Raw genomic sequence first — 19,263 nt, 5'->3', positions numbered from 1 at the left:
ACAATGTAATGTGCTGCCCCTTTTGTTTGAAGACTGCAATGCTCTGGCTGGCAACACTCTCTTTCCCGTTTCAATTCAGGTTGAAAGCAGTTAAAAATAGGAATGTACAGGGACAAAGTAAAGGAAGTGCAGACACAAATTGCAGCACATGGTGTCAACACAACAAGAAATAGAACAGCTAGTTTTGAATTCATGGGGGGGAAAAAGTGGTGAGCACTTTAAAAATATGAAAAAATACTGTATTTTCCAAGCTTTGAAATTCCACAGAATGCAAGAGGTGGACTGTAAGTCACCTCTGGTCTACATTCATGTTGTAGCAAAACTAATTCTTGTTTTACTAAGAACCAGACAACCATAACAGAGTTGAATCTTTGTACTTTACAAGCGACAATGTATTTTCTAATACCAGGAATATATGGCACTATATATTAATTACTAGACAGTTCCAGCTGTTAGTTTTATACAAATATAATTTTTTCAAGCAGAGGAACTGCAGTGTTACTAAAATAGTGGTGATAATAGATCTTGTTAGCTGTTACAAAACACTCAAACCTACTTCTCAGCCTACAAATGTTGAGACCCCTTATAGGAAATAAGAAGTATGTACTTCAAACAGACCTTCCAGCCTATGAATGAACTTCAGAAAACAGTGTAAGGATATTTTCACTTCAGAAACTACAGTATGTAAGGAAGGTTTAAGCATAAGGCTTCACAATGCTTTTTGATGGGTTGGAAAAGGCCAGTAAATCTCAAGTGTCTGTGTAGCAAACAGTTTGAAATGCTGCAACACATCTATACTGAAAATGAATGCAACGATTCAAAGCACAAAGCAGGAAAAGGCCTCTAAGCAAAGTTTCTATCCTGTAACATCTATTTATTCCATGAATTAGCCAATGTTTCATACTCATTTGCTGAAGTACAAGACAACCTACTGGTGTATTGATTGCATTTATTTTTCAGTGCAGCTCTTCTTGCAGTAGGGACCATTAACTTTGTAAAGATACCTGGAATAGATGGCACTGTTACTGAAGCTCTTTCATAAAAAGATGAAACACATGGAGCAATTAAGATACGGTGTAAACCAACTTCCCTTTATTCGTGTGTCTTGATCTTGGCTTTCATTGTACAAATAATCTGCTGTGCAAAATAGTTTATAAAATACTAAAAAAAGCTTTTATTGTAAAAAAATAAAGTTTCTAGATATACAGTTACTTTGCACTATCACAAATATTATCCAGTATTTAACATTTCAACTTACTGTCACAATACTGAAATCCTGTAAACCAATGACCCTACTGGTAAGAAAGCCACTACTGAAACTCAGGTTCACTAGGGACTTGTAAAGTATTTTTCTCTTGTCATATCTACGCCCTTACAGAGTTCTGATGACCCATACTTGGAATGAAATTAGACACTGGCCATCCTTTCCTCATTATCAGGTAAAAAATCCCAAGTTAAATGGCAGATTTAGTAAATGGCAAATTTTAGTAAATCATGGCAACACATGAGCTACACAGTGCAGTCACAGAACAACAAAGGTCCCCAAAAGTAGATTTGAACTTTGCTGGGAAGCAGTGTAAATAAAGGCAGCCTACACAGGGTTCTGGGCATGCATATCTTGATTCCTATCAGTATCCAAACTAGTTGGATTAAAAATCAGCTCAGATCCCTCTATGCTGCAGTGCAATTGCAATCACTTGAGCCTGAAATGCGTCTAGGAAGTTTTGGAACAGTCACCTGAGCCCTCATTGTTCCAACTCACTTTCATTCTGCAAGGTCTTCATCGCTAAACCCCAGAGGGTCATGCTGGAGAAGAAGGGTCCGTCATTACTCTTGTATGTGGCAGATGATGTACGACTGCCCAGTGGGTCATTGCAATGGCTGTCCAAGCTCACCATGGAGGAGCGAATCATGGGAATATTATCCGACTGTAAGGGTTCCTCTGTGGGAGACACATCTACATCTGCATAAGCATATGGTGGTGGTTGCTGAGTCTGAGCTTTTGGGAGTTTAGCAGAATCCACACTGAGTTTCTGCTGGTTTGCTGAATCGTGGTGTTGAACCACTGATCGCACCTTACAGTAAGAATCCGCAGAACTATCAAATTCAGTGGAATTTCCAGTTGGACGAATGGGAAACTTAACAGACGCTGGTAACAATGTAACAGACATTTCTTGGCCAAAAGAGTCACAACTCTGAGACTTGTCAAGGTCGGAAGTTTCAATCCCTGGAGTAAACTCATCGAGTGTGTTTTGCCCTTCCTCAGAGGCCTTACAGTGCATTTTCTTGTGCCGCCGCAGGACAGCAGAGCGAGTGAAGCATTTGTTACAAGTCTCACAAGTGTAGGGCTTTTCTCCTGTATGAGTCCTCACGTGTCTCCGCAGGTCACCAGAGCCTGCAAAACATTTCCCTACAAGACAGAAGTGATAGATTACAATTTTGTTCCTAACACAAGTGAATAAATATGTTTTAATAAGAGACAATATCAAGCAATAAGGTATGGTATGTCCCAGTCGTGGTAATTTGTCTATCTAGAACAGGTTCAAATAAGTTCCATCTATTTTTATAATTCCATTAACTTGTGTCATCTTCTTGATCCAATATTTTAACTTGTGTTTTAAAACTAGTGTGTTTAGCTTTTGTCTGCAGAGACAGGAATATCCATTAGTACTTGAAAGTTGTGAGTGCTCTCAGTTTGCATCGATAATTTTAAATTATCAATTTAATTATTAATTTAATTTGTCGGAAAAAACAGTATGTTGATAAACTAATTATATTCTTGTAGTGAGAGCTGCATCATAGAAAGAAATAGTTTGCTCATTACCAAGGAACTACTCTCAAAGAGCTCACAAAATTACCATTTTTGTTAACTTTGATGCAGCAATTCTTTTTTTATATTCTAGCCAGAGAATGAGAACTATAATTTCTATTGCTGCAAATATTAGAATACAAAAATATATTCCACTGTTTGCCTGTCTGCAGAACCACAGACTGAAATAAGCTCAGTGACAATGCCGCAAAGAAAACAGTGTCTGAGGCTGAACTGTGGCAAAGTGTGGAAGAACAAGCAGAACAAGAGAGCATTAATTTCCAGAATTGCTACATGATTCAGATCCCTCACACTCTTTAAGATAGTAGAAGTAAGCTGGTACCTGTTTGTGAGTTTTATATAATTTATTTTGTGAGGGCAGATTTCAATAAATATGAACTTTATTAAATGAACACCTACTAAAATTGCAGTCTCAATTTTCAGATTCATACTTTTTATTTTACAGAACAGATTTACTTTCAGAACAGCCATTAAATGGTAAAGGTAATATTACAAATTACTGGAGTAATACATCTGCATTTTTTGCATAATGTGAATGATTTCTTAATGTTTGATTGGATCCTCTTTGCACAATTTTTGCCTTCTCAGTAAGGAAAAGTATACAAAACACCACTACAAGAGGAGATGAAAACAAGTCTGTTTTAATTACAGCAACTCAACTGATTGTTTATATTTTGATATCCTGCATATCTGTATTTCCTCATTCTAATGCAAGACATCCTGACAATACTGGCTTTTTCGTGTGCCTCAAGATACTGCAAATAAAACATACTGCACTTGGACTTGAACATACAAAGTTACCCTCCTCCAAAGTTGATTTCTTAAAACATAAATGAAATTATATCAAAATAGCATTTAAGGGCAAAAATATAAGTAACATATGAGATCAGGATAGATAATGCAGTTTCTGAGAACTATGTTATAGAAGGATGAATCATTGATCAAAGAGCCATTTTCAGAGCACTTGGATGTATGGCCTAACAGGCTCTGAAAATAGGTATTCTCTGGTAAGAAACATCGGTTAAGTTTTGATTTTATTCCAGAGATTGCAGCAAGGTAACAAAAGGCTGTTATTATCAAACTCTATGGGTGAATGCTGTTAAAACCAAACAGTACTCAAATGGGGGTAAAAAAAGACCCCATCAATAGCCAAGTGATGTCAAACTTAACTTTCCATCAAAAAGGACTATTCTGAAAATAAATCTATTTTTGAAGCAAACATATTTTATATATTTTAGCAAACATATACACATACAATGTTAATTCCTCTTATTTCCTTTATTCTTCAACTGAAATTCTCTTTTAAATATATGCCAGATACTGGAGTTACAAATGAAAGACTGTGAAGTATGGAAGCCAAAGATTTTGTGAATAACTTTCACAACACAGTATTTCAATTTGACACCATTTTGGTTAATTGTTATTCTGCTGACAACAGAAATTTTATTTATCATTTAAAAAGCAAAGACACAATCAAGCTAAGCATGGTAAATCTTACCACATGCTGAACAGCTGTATGGTCTCTCTCCAGTGTGCCTAATTCTGTGCTTTACTAATTTTCGTTGCATATTAAATGACTTCCCACATTCATCACAGGTGAATACTTTATCTGCTGTGTGGGTCTTTTTGTGCTCCTTTAAATTACTGAAGTTACTGAATCCTAAAAAAATATGACAGACTGAGATTAAAATGACTCCTCACATTTCAGTCAAGAAACCTCAGAGGCAGAAATGTTGGTTCTTACATACCTCTGCCACAGATATCACAGAGATGAGGCTTTTCTCCAGAATGAATAATAATATGACGCTGAACATCACCAGAAGCAGCAAATCTGTAACACAACTAGTGTCATTACAAGACCTATTATTTTCCCATACCAAGTATCATGCAGAAATTGACTATAATAAATGCCTGATGTTTTGAACAAAGATAAAGATCTAAAACACACATAAATGGATGCATTTAAGAAAAAGCTTTTGAAACTGGCAATGTCCAATTAAATTTATGCTAGGAAAAAACCATCCAAAAACCTTTTTACCATTAATGTTACTAATTCATTCTGCATTTTATGCTACTCCTGCATTAGTGTATTTTCTGTCACCTATTAGCTACCGGAAGGCAGAATTATTTAATGTTTTGCTCAAATTTGTCAAGTTTCCCATACTTCACAATTCCCTAAAATGTAAAAAAAAATTGTATCACCAAATAATGAAAAAAATATGAGGGAAAGGTACAAAATCACATGATTTATTATGACTTACACTGTTCAAAATACACACAACATATATTCCTAACTACATGCCAATATGCAAAAAACTAACACCACAAACTACGGTGATATGATTATCTTACTATGAACTTGCAACAGGACAACTGCAGATATTGATGTATTTTAATCCCATCAGTACACATTTAAACCCAGTGTCTTCCAAACAAAATTGAGCAGCATGTTGCCTTAGCACTTGGCCCTTAGTTTATCATGAAGATTACTAGAAAAACATGACCAAATTTTATCATGTTAATTTTACTATGATTCTACTCACCTTTTCCCACAGATTTCACAAATGTATGGCTTCTCACCAGAATGCCGACGTAGATGTGTCTGGAGATTACCTGCCTGAAGGGACAGTAATTTAAGCATTTAAATTCAGCTAGCCTGTTGTATACAGATAAAAAAACAATTATGGAAACTATGAGACTGGCTTTTTATTCCTACTTCTAAGGCAGTGAAGACTACAAAGCACATATGAACTCAAGCCTTCTTATCTGCTAAAGACAGATTACCATGTACTTGTTTATGTATGCAATTATATATTGTTGAGAACAGAAATATGGAAAAAAAATAAAAAATAAGCCTAGGATCAAATGTTAAAGGAAAAGAAAGACCTCAAGTTGAAAACAGATCCAATTATAAATGAAAATTACACTATCTAGAATGCAGTGGAAAACAAAACTTACTAGTAATATGGTTCATGTTAGTCTCATTTTCCCTGTCTTACAATTAAAATATTGTTATACCAGAATGTCTGAATTCACCCACCAGGAGATTAGAAAGAAAAGAATAGGGTGAATATTTTTCAGTCTGTAAATACTCAGAGCTAAGTGCTCCAAACCTATAAATATTTACTCATATCAAAAGAAAACAGAAAAGGAAGTACAGAAATGAATGAATGAGATTACTGGTAACTAATTTATTATTTATCTTTGCTCTCTCAATCCTATAAAGATCATGGTAGTATAGCAGGCAAACCAGATGACTAGATAAAACCTTCTGAGTACAACTGTTTTTACAATGTTTTTAAAGCCATTGGTGCTTCTGAATGGCTAATGCACTGAGAATCCAGTTCTCAAAGCACAAGATACAGCTAGTGTGGATAGAGGAACTCATGTTCCTAAATTGTGCATATGTCCGTAGTCAGTTTTTAACTCTTCCATTCTGTTTGATTGGTAACAGCCTGGTTTTATTTAAGTACACTAAAGGAACATTAAATCCTTCCCATTTGGAAGGAAAATTTGGGATGTCAAGATTATCATGTCCTCCTCATTCACAGTAAGACAACAAAAATAAGACCCACAGTATTTTCTTCTAACTCCTTTAGATAATAAATTACCTGTGATGATCCATCACTGTAATCAGAGCTTATAATATACCAGAACTCAAGTACTGCAGACACACACAGAGGACAATATCCAACGTATCAATGTTTGAACCCCCCGAAAACTCTCTAACCCCTGTAAATTTTTTCAGAGAACAGTGTGACTGAACCTCTGTTTTCTGAGGCCAAACTTTATAATCCTGAAATCCATACAGAGAGAGGCATTAGGCACCTATGCCTGCGGAAGGAGACAAACCATGGAATAACTGTTGCTTTCCAAAGATAAGGAATTTTATTCAGTGGTGCATCTGAGAGTAAACAAGCAAAAGACAGAACCTTTACTCTCCACGTCACAAAAGAAACCCTACAATGGGCACTTGAAAGTTATTCTGGATAAAGACGGGATGAATTTGAAATCCAACAGCTATTCCAAAACAGTTCTCATACAGGGCATTTTAGGCAGGAATAAAAACATTTTACAGAAAACAGCAAGTACATCCATTTCTTTATTACAAGCCCATATCATTTCCTCCTGTTGAGGGCAAAGCTTGCTATTAACTGTGCTAAGACAAAAAGAAAATGTCATTAGCTTGTATTCTTCAAGGTTTAAAGCTAGCACACAACCTTGGTTAAAGCAGCACACACCATGCCAATGAAAAAGCGCTAAGAGGACTTTTGCTAGCATTTCAGAGAAAGGAAAAAAGTGCTCAGAAGAATCCTCATTCTCGTTGAGTAACAGTCCTCACAAATTTGGAGCCTAAAGAGATAAGCTAGATTTAGTCCACTTGTAACTGGCATACTTTCAAAGCAAAAGAATCTAAGCATAGGGACACTCAAAAGCAGCTCTGCAGAAGGTAAAACATGATATCCTGGATCACCAGCCAGAGAAGGTTCACATCCCAACAGGCTGTGTGCCAGTAGTAAGGGAAGATGCGAACTGGGAAGTACAAAAGGAACCTGTTTCTCAAAAAAAAATCAAACACCTTTATGGCTATTTGTTCCCAACTATAAGTTCCCATGTCAATTTCCCCTACTTCCTTCACTTTCTGCTCCACATTCCAAGGCACAGAACATCAGTCACATTCAGCAGGAGCAGACAGACCACCAGGCACACGGACTGCACTGTCTCAAAAGTACAGAACATGAAGGCTTAAACAAAAGTGTTTCTACTTCTTTGCCTGCAGATGCAGAAGATCAAGATCAGACATGTTTTTTTAAGTAAAAAGTAATTAACCTTGCATTTTACTTTCTAGAAGGTGGCGTCTTACTCATTTGCAGGATTCAAAAGCAGGCACCTCATGAATACACAAGAGCCCTTTATGACCAGAGCAGCACCCAAGTTAAATGCTGTAGCTGGTATGCTGGACATGTAGGGATTGATGTAGGGATTGTCCATCCATATATATCTACCTTTAGCCTACGGCAAGTGAGGTAACATGGAGGGAAGAGAGCTGTTTCAGTGTGTTTAATTAAAAGACAGAAATTTCCATTTTTTGGGAGGTTTGCTTTTCAATTAAAGATGAATAAAGCATGTTGCATAAGGTGTCTGTCATGTGTGTCAGACACTCTTGAGTGTGTGAAGCTTTTATATTCCCTCTCCCCCACAGCAGTGGTACAGAATACCACTCTACTTGCCAAAAGTACTTTTAATAGAATTTGCAACTATCTATGTTCTGTTTTTAGTAACTCTAAGTTCAGTCATCAAAATGAACAAAAATGCACTACTTTCCCTAATAACCAGACCCAGCTTTGCTCAGAATGGCTCAATAAGCACAATTGAACAGTACTGTTCACTCTATGCAGCCTTATATTTGTATTAGGCAACAAAGTGGACGATGCAACTGCATCAGATTCCTGGGTCAAACAAGTCCCACTGGTGGACTATGAAACTGACACAAGAGAAGAACAAACAGTGGTGGGGGGGGGTAGACAAAGAGCACATAACTCTAATTCTTAAACCAGGACCTGTAAGAAATACCAAAGTTATTCAACAATAATTAGTATAAAATTTTTAGTGCATTTTTTAGTATAAAACTATGCACCTGTTTATTGTCTCCTATATTTAGATGTGCACATTCCAAACAAGAAAACAGAAAAGAAATAGACATTTTGGAAATATGAGACAACTAGGCACCAAATTTGTAGAAATACAAATTAAGTGCTGTATCCAGAACAGGAAGCAAGAATTGGAGGGCAAATTGAGACAGCCAAAGCTTAGGCTCTGTATGTAAGTAGAGAATTTCATAAGAGATTGTTTTTAAACCACAGCTGAGTTCTGTCACTTCAGACAGACTGTGATGTTCTCACTGAAGGAAACTAAGCCCAATTATATGGATACAAACTTTTTTTATCTGACTCAAATCTGCATAATAATTTATGCCATTTAGGAAGATGAAACTCTATTGTGAATATAACATCATATAAAATTTGAATGTGTACTTTTTTCAGACACTGTAAAAATGCTATTCACAACACATCCCTAAGCATAAGACAAAGGAACAGTTTGGAAATGAATGTTCTCTATATTTTGAATATAGTCGTGGCTCTGGATAGTTAAAACATTCATTTGAAGGTAAAAGACGTAACGTATCCATTGAGAGCAGACAGAATCAAAGATGCAAAATGCATCAAAGAAATCTAAAACATCTAACATACTATTTTCAAAGAAGACTTTTTAATAATATATCCCTAAAGTGAAGTCTGTCTGAACAAAAAAACATCTAATCTATAGACTTGAGCCCAAGTTTTTTAGAATAAACACATAGATGCATTTCAAGTCTAAGTACCATAATATATAAAATATTCCCACCTGTGAGAAGTGTTTCCCACAAATGTTACATTCAAAAGGTTTCTCACCTAAAAGAAGAAACAGAACAGAGAACTTCTAATAGTTGCAATAGAATAAAAATGTTTTAAATTGGTACACTTCCTTTTAAAACACGTAACCTAAGAGCAAAAATATCCCCAAAAGGACACTTACCCATTTATTTAAGGGGAAATTCAAGAGGGAAGTACAGTATTTACCATTAAGTTTGTAAGGCAGACTTACTCAGACATTGAATTTATCATTCAAGTAGGTAGAAGAGTTTTGTTATGAATGGGTGTGGGGTTTAATTATTTGAAAAACTTTTTCCCATATGAAAGCTGTATCATATCGCCAGGAAGAACAGAACAGATGACCAGGTCCTACAGCAACGATGGGAAGTGCATTGAAAGGATTCTGTTTTCCAGTTTCAGTGTGTACCATACACCTCTGCTGAGCATGAAGCCATTCACCTCCTTACACTTGCCTTCAAATTCTCCTCCTATATATCTGAAGATTTACCCAAGTATTTTTCTCCAAATTTATGAATTTATACATATAGAAGTGGTATTCTTGAATCTCCAAAAACATATGAGCAGCTTTAGTAAAACACAAGTGCAGCCCACTTTAACTTTTCAAAATAACTTGACTCTCAATCTAGAATGTAACTGCACAATACTTTAATTCTCTAGCTGTCAATACAAGTTTTTGTAATAACTTTTTGTCCTCCACAGTGTTTAATAAAGTTTATGTCTATGTTTTTCTTCATTTCCCAGTTTTTACACAACTGATAAAATTCTCTGTGCGTCTTCTAGAATTTTTAAAACAAGAATAATGCTCAAGTACCACTAAATTCAATGACAGTCAGACTTCTAATCATCTTTCATAATTCTAACTGTACATGTAAAGGACATATATAACCTGGCCCCCAGGCACAGGGCAAACAAAACAAGGGTAAATCCGTGTGATTTTGAAAGCAGATGTTTCCAAAGGGAAAAAGAGATCTTACACAGTATTTCATCTTGGTGCTGACTCAAAAAATGTGTCTGAAGATTTTTATTCACTTTTTTAATGACAGTTTTCCTGACTTTACAGAATACCTCTTGGCTTCTCTTCCACCAACTATTCTCTACATCAGTACTTTTTCTCCTTCCTTGGAAGTGTTACAAGCAACATCTACCATAGCCAGGTGTTGAAGTTCCATTTTCCTTTCTTGATTCCAAATACAGATAAAGTTCTTTCAACATATTTTAGGATTAAGGACTAAGTGCAATTCTCTTTGGATCTTAAAACAGAGTAAATATACAGTTATGTCACTTCACAGATAGCAACCCTGAAGTTAATCTGACAACTTGAGGCTTTATTTACTTTGTCTACTAAATGAAGAATTGGAATCTTCTGGTGGTTTAAAAAAACTTTCATTCAATTAAAGATTACAATTATGAAACCAGAAACTCAACTAAAACTCACTGAGGCTTAATTTCATTAAGGCTCTAAACTTGCAAAACACTAAAAATTCTGGTACTGACAACACAAAAATGAAACCAACAGGGAATCAGATCCATGGCAACTGGGAAAGATTCTGAAAACTGTCAAAGCATCGAGATGATTTGAAAGGAAGAATAAAAAAATATTACTGGCAATTTTTGCAGAAATTATCTACACCCAAAAAAAGTTACTGTAGACCTAAAGACTAATATCTGTACAGGAATCCACTCTGAAATGACTAGAGGGGTAGGAAGGGAATTGGAAGCTCAAATTTCTCAAAACTATTATTGTAGGCTGCATGCAGCCTCATTATTGTAGTGATGTACAAAGAGTTGGAAGTTTTTTCACCCAAGATAAAGATAAAACAAAAGTTTTGTTTGAAAAGAAACATCAAATTAGGTTTTGGAGAACCATTTGTGTAAAATTTCAAACCACTGGGCTAATCAAGTACCCTCTTGTTCAGAAGCAATTGGACTCCTTGTACCTCAGGGTGTATGAGTAAGAGGGCAGCTGGAAAAGTGAAGATAATTCTCCTCTGCCTGTCACTGGTGAGACTGTACCTGGAGCCTTAAGAAAAGTTGGCAAACAGAAAATCTTACTGTCTACACGCATGGGAAGACATGTAACCAGGTTGTTCTTGGGACACAGTTTTATCATGAGAGGTGACAGGCACAAGTTTGATCATGAGAAATTCCAATTAGATAAAAGAAAAATAATCTTTTACCCCACAAGAGTGGTCAGACACTAGAATGGATTGCCTGGAGAGGTTGTGGAATCTCTGTCCTTAGAGATTCTCAGAGATATTAAAAATGTGACCACACAAGGTTATGAGCAAAATAACCCAATCTAATCTGATGTGTCTTGAGTAGAGGATTGGACTAGATGACCTCCAGAGATTCAAGCTAATCTAAAGTATTCTATGGTTCCACAACTGTCAGTAAGTTCCAAAACAAAAACTTCATCTGAGGACACTAATCTTCTCAAAGACCAGGGCTGGATCAACAACAATAGAGAAAATTTGGGTAAAAGTAGTAACTGAACTACAATTCAGACAATGTTTAAACAAACATCCAGGGGAATTTTGAACCCTTGGAGTGCTTTGTGTTTTCTGGCTCCTATTGCATCTTTCTTGTTCAATGCTGTGCAAGAGGAGATGAAGACAAAGTACACAGTAGTGGGATCACAGCAGTGGTGTGTCAGCTCCAGAGGAGAAAGGCATGAAAGGTAGAAGTGGTGTTCCTGAAGAGAGCACAGGGGTGAGGAACAGGACCCACTAAGGCATGGAATGCTGGTGAGTTACTCAAACAAAGCTCAGAATGAAAAGGCTGAGGATCAACAATGTATTATGACAGTGTAACTCTCCTCCTGTTGTATTCTATCCTGTCAAGGGTTCTTTCCATGGAGCTGGATTTGTCTTGGGTGTTTTTTTGAGATGTTCCCTGATAATGTTTTCAAAAAGCCCAACAGAAACACTGGATGTTCTTGGACAGGTATGGACTACACAAGAGAAATATACTTGCTTACTTTTTTTCAGACAGGTCAATATAATAAAAACAAATTATAACATTCAGTCAAGTCAAATTCAGTCCTAAAGTCAATGCAGTAAGCTGTGTTTAGAGTTTCCTTTAAATATCCACTAGCAATACAATTAAAACAGCCAGACATCCCAGTACCACAACTTGTGTTGAACACAGTATAGCTGCCTTGACACAGACAACTCATGAATGCAATCATGCAAACCTGTAAATTCTTTACTAGTTCCGAGTGTTCAGGGACAGAGAATTTCACATGGGCTTTTTCTTGACAACCAGACCACCATGGCACTTGTGTTGAAAGAATTGTCATTTGTGGGTTAAAAATGGGTTTTCCAGTGTGAAGGATCCATTTCAATAACTTCACTCTTCAACTAAGCCAGACCAGGAGGACTTTCAGTGAGCACTGTAATAGGTAATTGCTTGCTAAGCCTTTTGCTCACTTTTAGGAAACGAACGTTTTTAAATAAAATTGATTAGCTAGCAATGTGCTGTGCTTGCTGAAGTGACAGATGAATAGAAATGGTTTTCAGCATACACTTACTTTACTCAAGTACCAGTGTAACTAAAATCAACGATACAGATGTGCTCTGTATTCCTATACTAACATTCTATGCACTCCCACTGCAATTTTACAAACACTCTTTTCGCACTAGTTGGATACTTAAAAACAAATTAACATGACCCAAAAATAACAGGGAAGCAATCACGCATTTCTAGTCATATTCTTGCCTCAGTTTTTCCATCTTTGATACGCTTATTATTTGTTAAACCTATGCTCTTAAACTTTTCTCAGTTTAGCACATCCATAGAAGAATGCTGATGCCACATCATATAGCATTCAAGTCTGGAATTTTTGAAAACTGCTGGAAGAAAACAGTGTATGAAAAGCAGCTTGAAATTCCTGAATTGTGGGGTCTCTCTCTCTGAGATACTCTGGCACAAACTCACATGTTACTGCAGTCTCTCCCTCAGTTGGGACTTTTCTAGAGGCTCTTCTATCTGATCACTTATTTTCCTGAAATTTTTAGGATACTGAAATGCACCTGATGATTTCAGTGCAAATCAGATAATAAAGATTCAAAAAAATACACAGCAAAGAGAGGATCTAGGAAAGAGACATATGCAATTCTTTCACAGGAGACCAGATAAAAATATAAGAAACATGAACATACAAAAGTAGTCAAAGGTAACAATGGAAATCTTCAGGAAGCTAAAACAAAAGGTCCGTGTTTTCAAGTTCTGGAAAGATTTTACTACTAGTAACATGGAAAAATGAACTTTTAATATTAAGGACCAATTAATAAATTCATGTCTGCTAAGAAAATTTCATATTCAGTGTCAAAGTGCCAATATGTGTGTGCTCATTTCCAAAGTGATATTCATTTGACAAGACTGGGAGAGATGTGTTTGTATATTTAATATGGGGAAAAAGAAATATCCAACAGCTTAGTCAGGAATAATGCTATCTCTGACTTTGAATCCATAGTACTACCTGACTAGCTAAGGTTCTTAAAAACTCTTTAAAAAAAGTATATGTATGCTGGTTAAATTGAACAGATAAATTAATTAATTCAAAGTTAGACCAGGTCTTGTTTTTCACTTGATTATAAAGATATTTAGAAATAAATCTATGTTAGGTTTAAAAATATTACATGTGAGTTTTTAAAACTAAGTAAATTACTTAAAAATTCCCATTCATTCTGCAGCCTATTTGTCTGCAAGAGCCTTATTCTCTAGGTAAACACAATGAAAGCTGTTATAAAGCATACTTCTACAGGCTAAAAAAAATGACCATGAAGTGCCAATTACTTTTATCTCACAATGAATATATGACCAGAGAGAACTGAGGTGTATTAGAACACTTGTAGTACCATCTATTCATTAACACTTTTCATTATCTGAGTTGAACTTCTAGGCCACCTGACAACCTGACTAGAAATGACTCACTTAAATGCAAGACAAAAACAAAGTTTCCATTGAAATTTCATTTTCACTGAATTCACACAACATTCTCCAAAAAAGCAGCCCAGAGAACAAATACACAGGATAAATAATTTCTACAACTCTCAGCTAAACTCAGAATTACAGTATTTATTCCTGTATGATTACTCATTAATAAAAACCTAAACAAACCTACAACGTTTTGAAAGTAGACCCTTAACCAGCATCTCTGAATCAAGAGACACTGCAAGATACTCTCTTTAATTGAAATATTTGGTCTGCAGACCAAGCAAATGATAACTGTACCTGTATGAGACCTTTTATGGAGCTCCAAATTGCTTGGATGTTTGAAAGCTTTCCCACACAATTCACAAGTATATTGTCTCTGTGACAGAAGAATCTGTGATTGTCCTTCTTGTTCCAAAGGACCTTGAGACCTTTCCATTTCAGCAGTTTGTTCAAAATTCTCAGAATTCACGAAATCTTCAGCTTCTTTTTCATCAGGAACTCTAACATTTGTCATGTCTGTGGTACTTTCATTTACAGATTCAATTACTTCTGCTTCTCTGCTGTCGTCCCGCTTAGGCTCAGGCAGCTGCTCTGCAGATTTCTGAGATCTTAGAAAATTTAACTTTTTGAGGTGTATTGCCTTTTTCAGCCGCATCTCTTTGGTGGGCTGCATAAGTGTGCTTTCTGTATCCTGGTCTGGAGCAGCTTCACTGACAGACTGAACCAGAAAGTTTGATGGTAAATGATCAGAAGCTTCCAGAATACACGCAGAGTGACTGACAGTGCAAGAATTATTCTCCACTGTGGTTATTTCTGCAGATGTGTTGTACGAAAAGGATGGTTCTGCTCCTCTCTCAGGATCAGAGCAAGCATTTTGTTTATAGAACTGTTTACTGTAAAAGTTGCGTAGTTTGTAATAGTAATTTGGTTGTTTAAATGGAAGCTCTGTGCAGTTGCCATCTAAGGAGTCTTGCGGTTGTTTCTGAACATCCCCAGAAGGCGCATGAAGATTAACAGACTGTGATGCATGAGAATGGTGGTCAGCCAAGACTTTATTGGCTTGTGTGTCAGATGAGCACTCATGCAACAGGTTTGTCCCATAACCATCACTGGCACAGCTGCCATCTGTAGACAGAGTATTCTGCAGTGAAAATACACTATTGCAAGGCATGCTGGCTGCTTGCTCTACAGCTGTAGAGGATTTTAAAAAGGTGTGGCAGATGTTCAGCACATTTTGCACTTGGAGACACTGCGCAATGTCCAGCATAGCTTGTACATTGTCCTGACTGAGATCCAGGTGAGACGTGTACATGAAGTCCAAGATCTGGCCTATGCCACCTACATTTTTAATGTCCAAGTGAAACACATCATTTTTCTGGCTGGAAGAATTCTGGAAAAGGGTCCTGATAAAATAAGGCAAATACTTAAATGCAGACAGAAATAATTTATAGACACTTTAATAAGAAAAATACACACACACCTCAAACAGACTGTCTGGTATGAAACAACAGTTTATAATCTAAGGCCTTACCTAGATTGCTGTATTTTTGCAGTAATCCCAAAACCATTAAATTACTTGTTTGTATATTAGTCCTACAATAGTGCACTTAAAGTATAAATTAAAGCAAATGATCCTTTATATAACTTAATTTTGTATTTTTTCATGTTTTGAAATAATACCCTATCCTTGTAGTTTCCTATCCAGTGTTCTTCACGTATTAGATGCAGTGGTGTATTTAAGGACAATTTGCAAAAATTGGTTTACTCAGAGTGGTGTTTCTCCTTTCATCATGGCAAACAAATCAGGACATGAGAAATTTTCCAGTGGAAAAAAAAAACAGACCTCAAAGTCAGTTAAACTCTTCTGGCAACTGAGCTTGTCCTTTGAACTTTATCAGTAAATCTTACTAAAGTTCTTAGTACTAGTTCTTTATCCACAAATACACAAGAAGATGGCAATATTAAGCAAGAAGAATTTGCAAAACTTCTTACTATTTGATGTAAAGCATTCTCAGCATCAGAGCTATAGCTCTTCACATGCACAACCAGCTCTAGATTAAGTGGGTTCATATTCTGTCTCAATCAAGAACTTCACACCTTCCCACTAAAATCCTCAGTCTAACCCGATACTCTTACAGTAAACAATGACATAAAAACAGGGTCAGGTCACTCCTATGTAGTTATTTTCCTACACCAGGAAATGCCCCAAACTTGATGGTTCCTCTGCATGGGCTTTCAAATTAGGTTTGTTTAAAGGTGGGCGTAATATCAATAAGCTCTGAATATTAAAGAAATGAGACTATGCCTGAACTTGAGAAATGCAGAGGCTACTCTGAAGCCAGTGAGCACACCTGAATTCTTCCAGAAATTGAGACCACCCTATCTAAATTAAAACCAGTACTGTAACAAACAGATATGGGTTGAGAGTCTAAATTAATTAGTCATTTATATCCTATTGAATTTTAATAGGAGTTGAGCACTTAGTTCTTTTTAACTACTTTAAAAAATGCAGTTCTTTGAGCATAATTGCACTTCAGCAGCAGGATTACACCACTAGAAGAGAAAAAGGAACCTCTTATCTTTTTTCCCTAGTCATAACATAATTTTCTTACATGAGAATTAGTAGTAAAGCTTTAGAGATTTTTCAAAAAACAAGGTCTAAAAACTGCCAGATCTAACAGCTTAGTATAGCTAATGCAAAACACTAAGTTGAGAGATCCAGCATCCCCATAATTTGGAGGATCAACTGAGGGCAGTGCAGAAGGGAAAGAAATCACTGATGTGGAATAATGGGTCACCTGTATACTTTAAAACACAGCTGTTGTCTCTGAGAAGCTGTTTGAAATAAGAGATTCAATAATAACCTATACAGTCAAATTTAATTTTGAATATATGAGTGATGAAACAAGACATGTTATTCAGAGTGGATAATGTTTCATCAATTGTGTCCCTTATCTGGCTCTGTTCATGTACTCTACTATGGTCCTTCTAAGCAGTTCTCTTCCCTTACTGAAACACTGAATGCAGGTCCGTGCCAGAATGGCACTATATGAGGCACTATAAGCAAATAAGGATCAAGAAAATGCCAAAAATTGAACAGCATAGTATGAATACTTGACATACATTTATCTGGACAAACAATTTCCCTTTTCTCATTATGTTCCCAACAGTTACTTACTCTGAAACTAGCAGAAAAAATATTCCTCTCAAAGAAAACCTCAAGCAAAAGCATTTAATTAACTTTTTAAAAAGAAGAATTTTCTATCACATACCTGAAATATTGACTGAAAGCAGCTAATACGTTTTTGTGTGCTTTGAAGCAGACACCTTTTACCACCAGCATGCAGTCACAGAGAAGCCCCTGAATGCGCTGTTCATGCAGCTGCTGCAGAAGATGACAACTATGGCTAGCAACAGTGTCCATGCTAGAAAATCACTTAAATTACCTACAATGAAATAAAATGCTATGATGAATTTTACGTATTAAATTGCAAAATTAATTTAAAATATTAAGAACATTTCCACAATTTGTTTCAGCTCCCAAAGGAAACAGACTACAGTTTACACCTGCAGTGTGAGCTGTAATAACATTTTTTTATTAAACATGAGTCACAGTACTACACACCAGTAGATGCACAGCAATATATACAGGAAATACTGATTTTGTTTACAGCAAAGAGTTTCTGCAAAAATCTAATAGTGCTGCCAATAAATTGAACTCCATAAGAGCAAAAAATCACCCCCCATTTTACACAACTTTGACAAGAATTAGACTCTAAGACAAAACCAGTATCATCTGTAGAGAAAACCTCAGTTTCCTTGCCCTGTAAACTGAAAGGGTAGAACATAGTACTAGTATTATGGAAGACTTATTTGTGTACATTCCCCAAGTGGATCTGATTAGATACAGTAATATGCTATTTTTTAATACAATATAAGTGAAAAAATCCTTTCTTTGAACAGGTTGAAAATACAAGTAACATTCCCACAGCAAATGTTGATGTTCAATTCTATACTTCCTTTTTTGGAAGAAAGATGTAATTCTTCCCCTACACACTTGTGAGAGTTCTAACTATTCAGGCAACTAGAACTTCTGGTCTTCTAACTAATGAAGGAAGTGGAAAGACCTCCTTGGGTTAAACATGACCCAAAAGTGGTTGCCCCATTCTCAACACTCAGAGTGCTAAAGGCTCCCCACGTTAGTTTATCCCGTTACTCTGCGGTTCACCGCCTCCTGCTGTATGACACCGTGGGCTATTACATTCTATATTTTCCTTATTAGTGCTCATCATATCTTTTATTCGGCTTTAAAATAAAGATCCCACACCTAATTTATTAAATAATTGCTTTCTCTACCCTGGAAATACTTCGACAACCAGTGACTTGCCACTCAGCCCCCAGGTGCCTGCCTCCAGCGGGAAAGGCGGACGCGGGGAGCCGGTCCCGGACGGGGGGAGCCGGACCCGGACGGGGGGAGCCAGACTCGGACGGGGGGAGCCAGACTCGGACGGGGGGAGCCAGACTCGGACGGGGGGAGCCAGACTCGGACGGGGGGAGCCAGACTCGGACGGGGGGAGCCGCTCCCGGACGCGGAGAGTCGGTCGCGGACGCGAGAGCAGCCGCAACACGGCCGCTATTTGTGGTTAAGTTCCATATGTACGAGTACGATCAAGGCTCGCCCAGCTAAGCGCAGGCTCGAGGTGCCGCAGAGAGCGGGACAGCGGGAGGGTCTGTCTCGGTCAGGCACAGAGGGGAGGGTGGCTGTGCCCGGGACGGGGCGGGCGAGCGGCCGGTGCTGGAGCAGCGGCTGCCGCAGGAACGGGGCCGCGGGCACGGCCCGGCCGGGACGCAGCGCTCAGGGAGACGCGGCGCGGCAGAGGCGAGGGAGCGGCCGAGGGGCGGGAGCCCGCCCGGCCCTGCCCCGCGCTTACCGGCTCCGGCCACCTCCCAGCTTCATCCCCGCCACCGGCCGCTTCCGCCACCGCCCCTTCCCCTTTCCTTTCCCCTTCCCGTTCCGCTGTGCAGCGGCAGCACGGGCCGGGGTGGGGCGGGGCGGGGGCG

General features: G+C 37.5%; 1 protein-coding gene across 1 annotated transcript; it reads right to left on the bottom strand.

The window, feature by feature from the left end:
- Positions 1–1,070: 1,070 nt before the first annotated feature.
- ZBTB49 (zinc finger and BTB domain containing 49) lies at positions 1,071–19,237 on the bottom strand. The gene is made up of 8 exons (XM_071556803.1): positions 19,134–19,237; positions 17,475–17,648; positions 14,500–15,605; positions 9,236–9,282; positions 5,374–5,447; positions 4,579–4,661; positions 4,329–4,490; positions 1,071–2,410 (listed from the first exon to the last, which is right to left on the bottom strand). The coding sequence occupies exons 2-8, from the start codon at positions 17,624–17,626 to the stop codon at positions 1,746–1,748; spliced, it is 2,289 nt and encodes a 762-aa protein (XP_071412904.1). The 5' UTR covers positions 17,627–17,648; positions 19,134–19,237; the 3' UTR covers positions 1,071–1,745.
- Positions 19,238–19,263: the final 26 nt, after the last annotated feature.

The sequence above is a fragment of the Pithys albifrons genome, chromosome 5 (genome assembly GCF_047495875.1).
Source record: "Pithys albifrons albifrons isolate INPA30051 chromosome 5, PitAlb_v1, whole genome shotgun sequence".
Taxonomy (NCBI): Eukaryota; Metazoa; Chordata; class Aves; order Passeriformes; family Thamnophilidae; genus Pithys; species Pithys albifrons.
The sequence above is the reverse complement of the archived record's forward strand: the minus strand, read 5'-3'. Positions and strand labels throughout refer to the sequence as shown.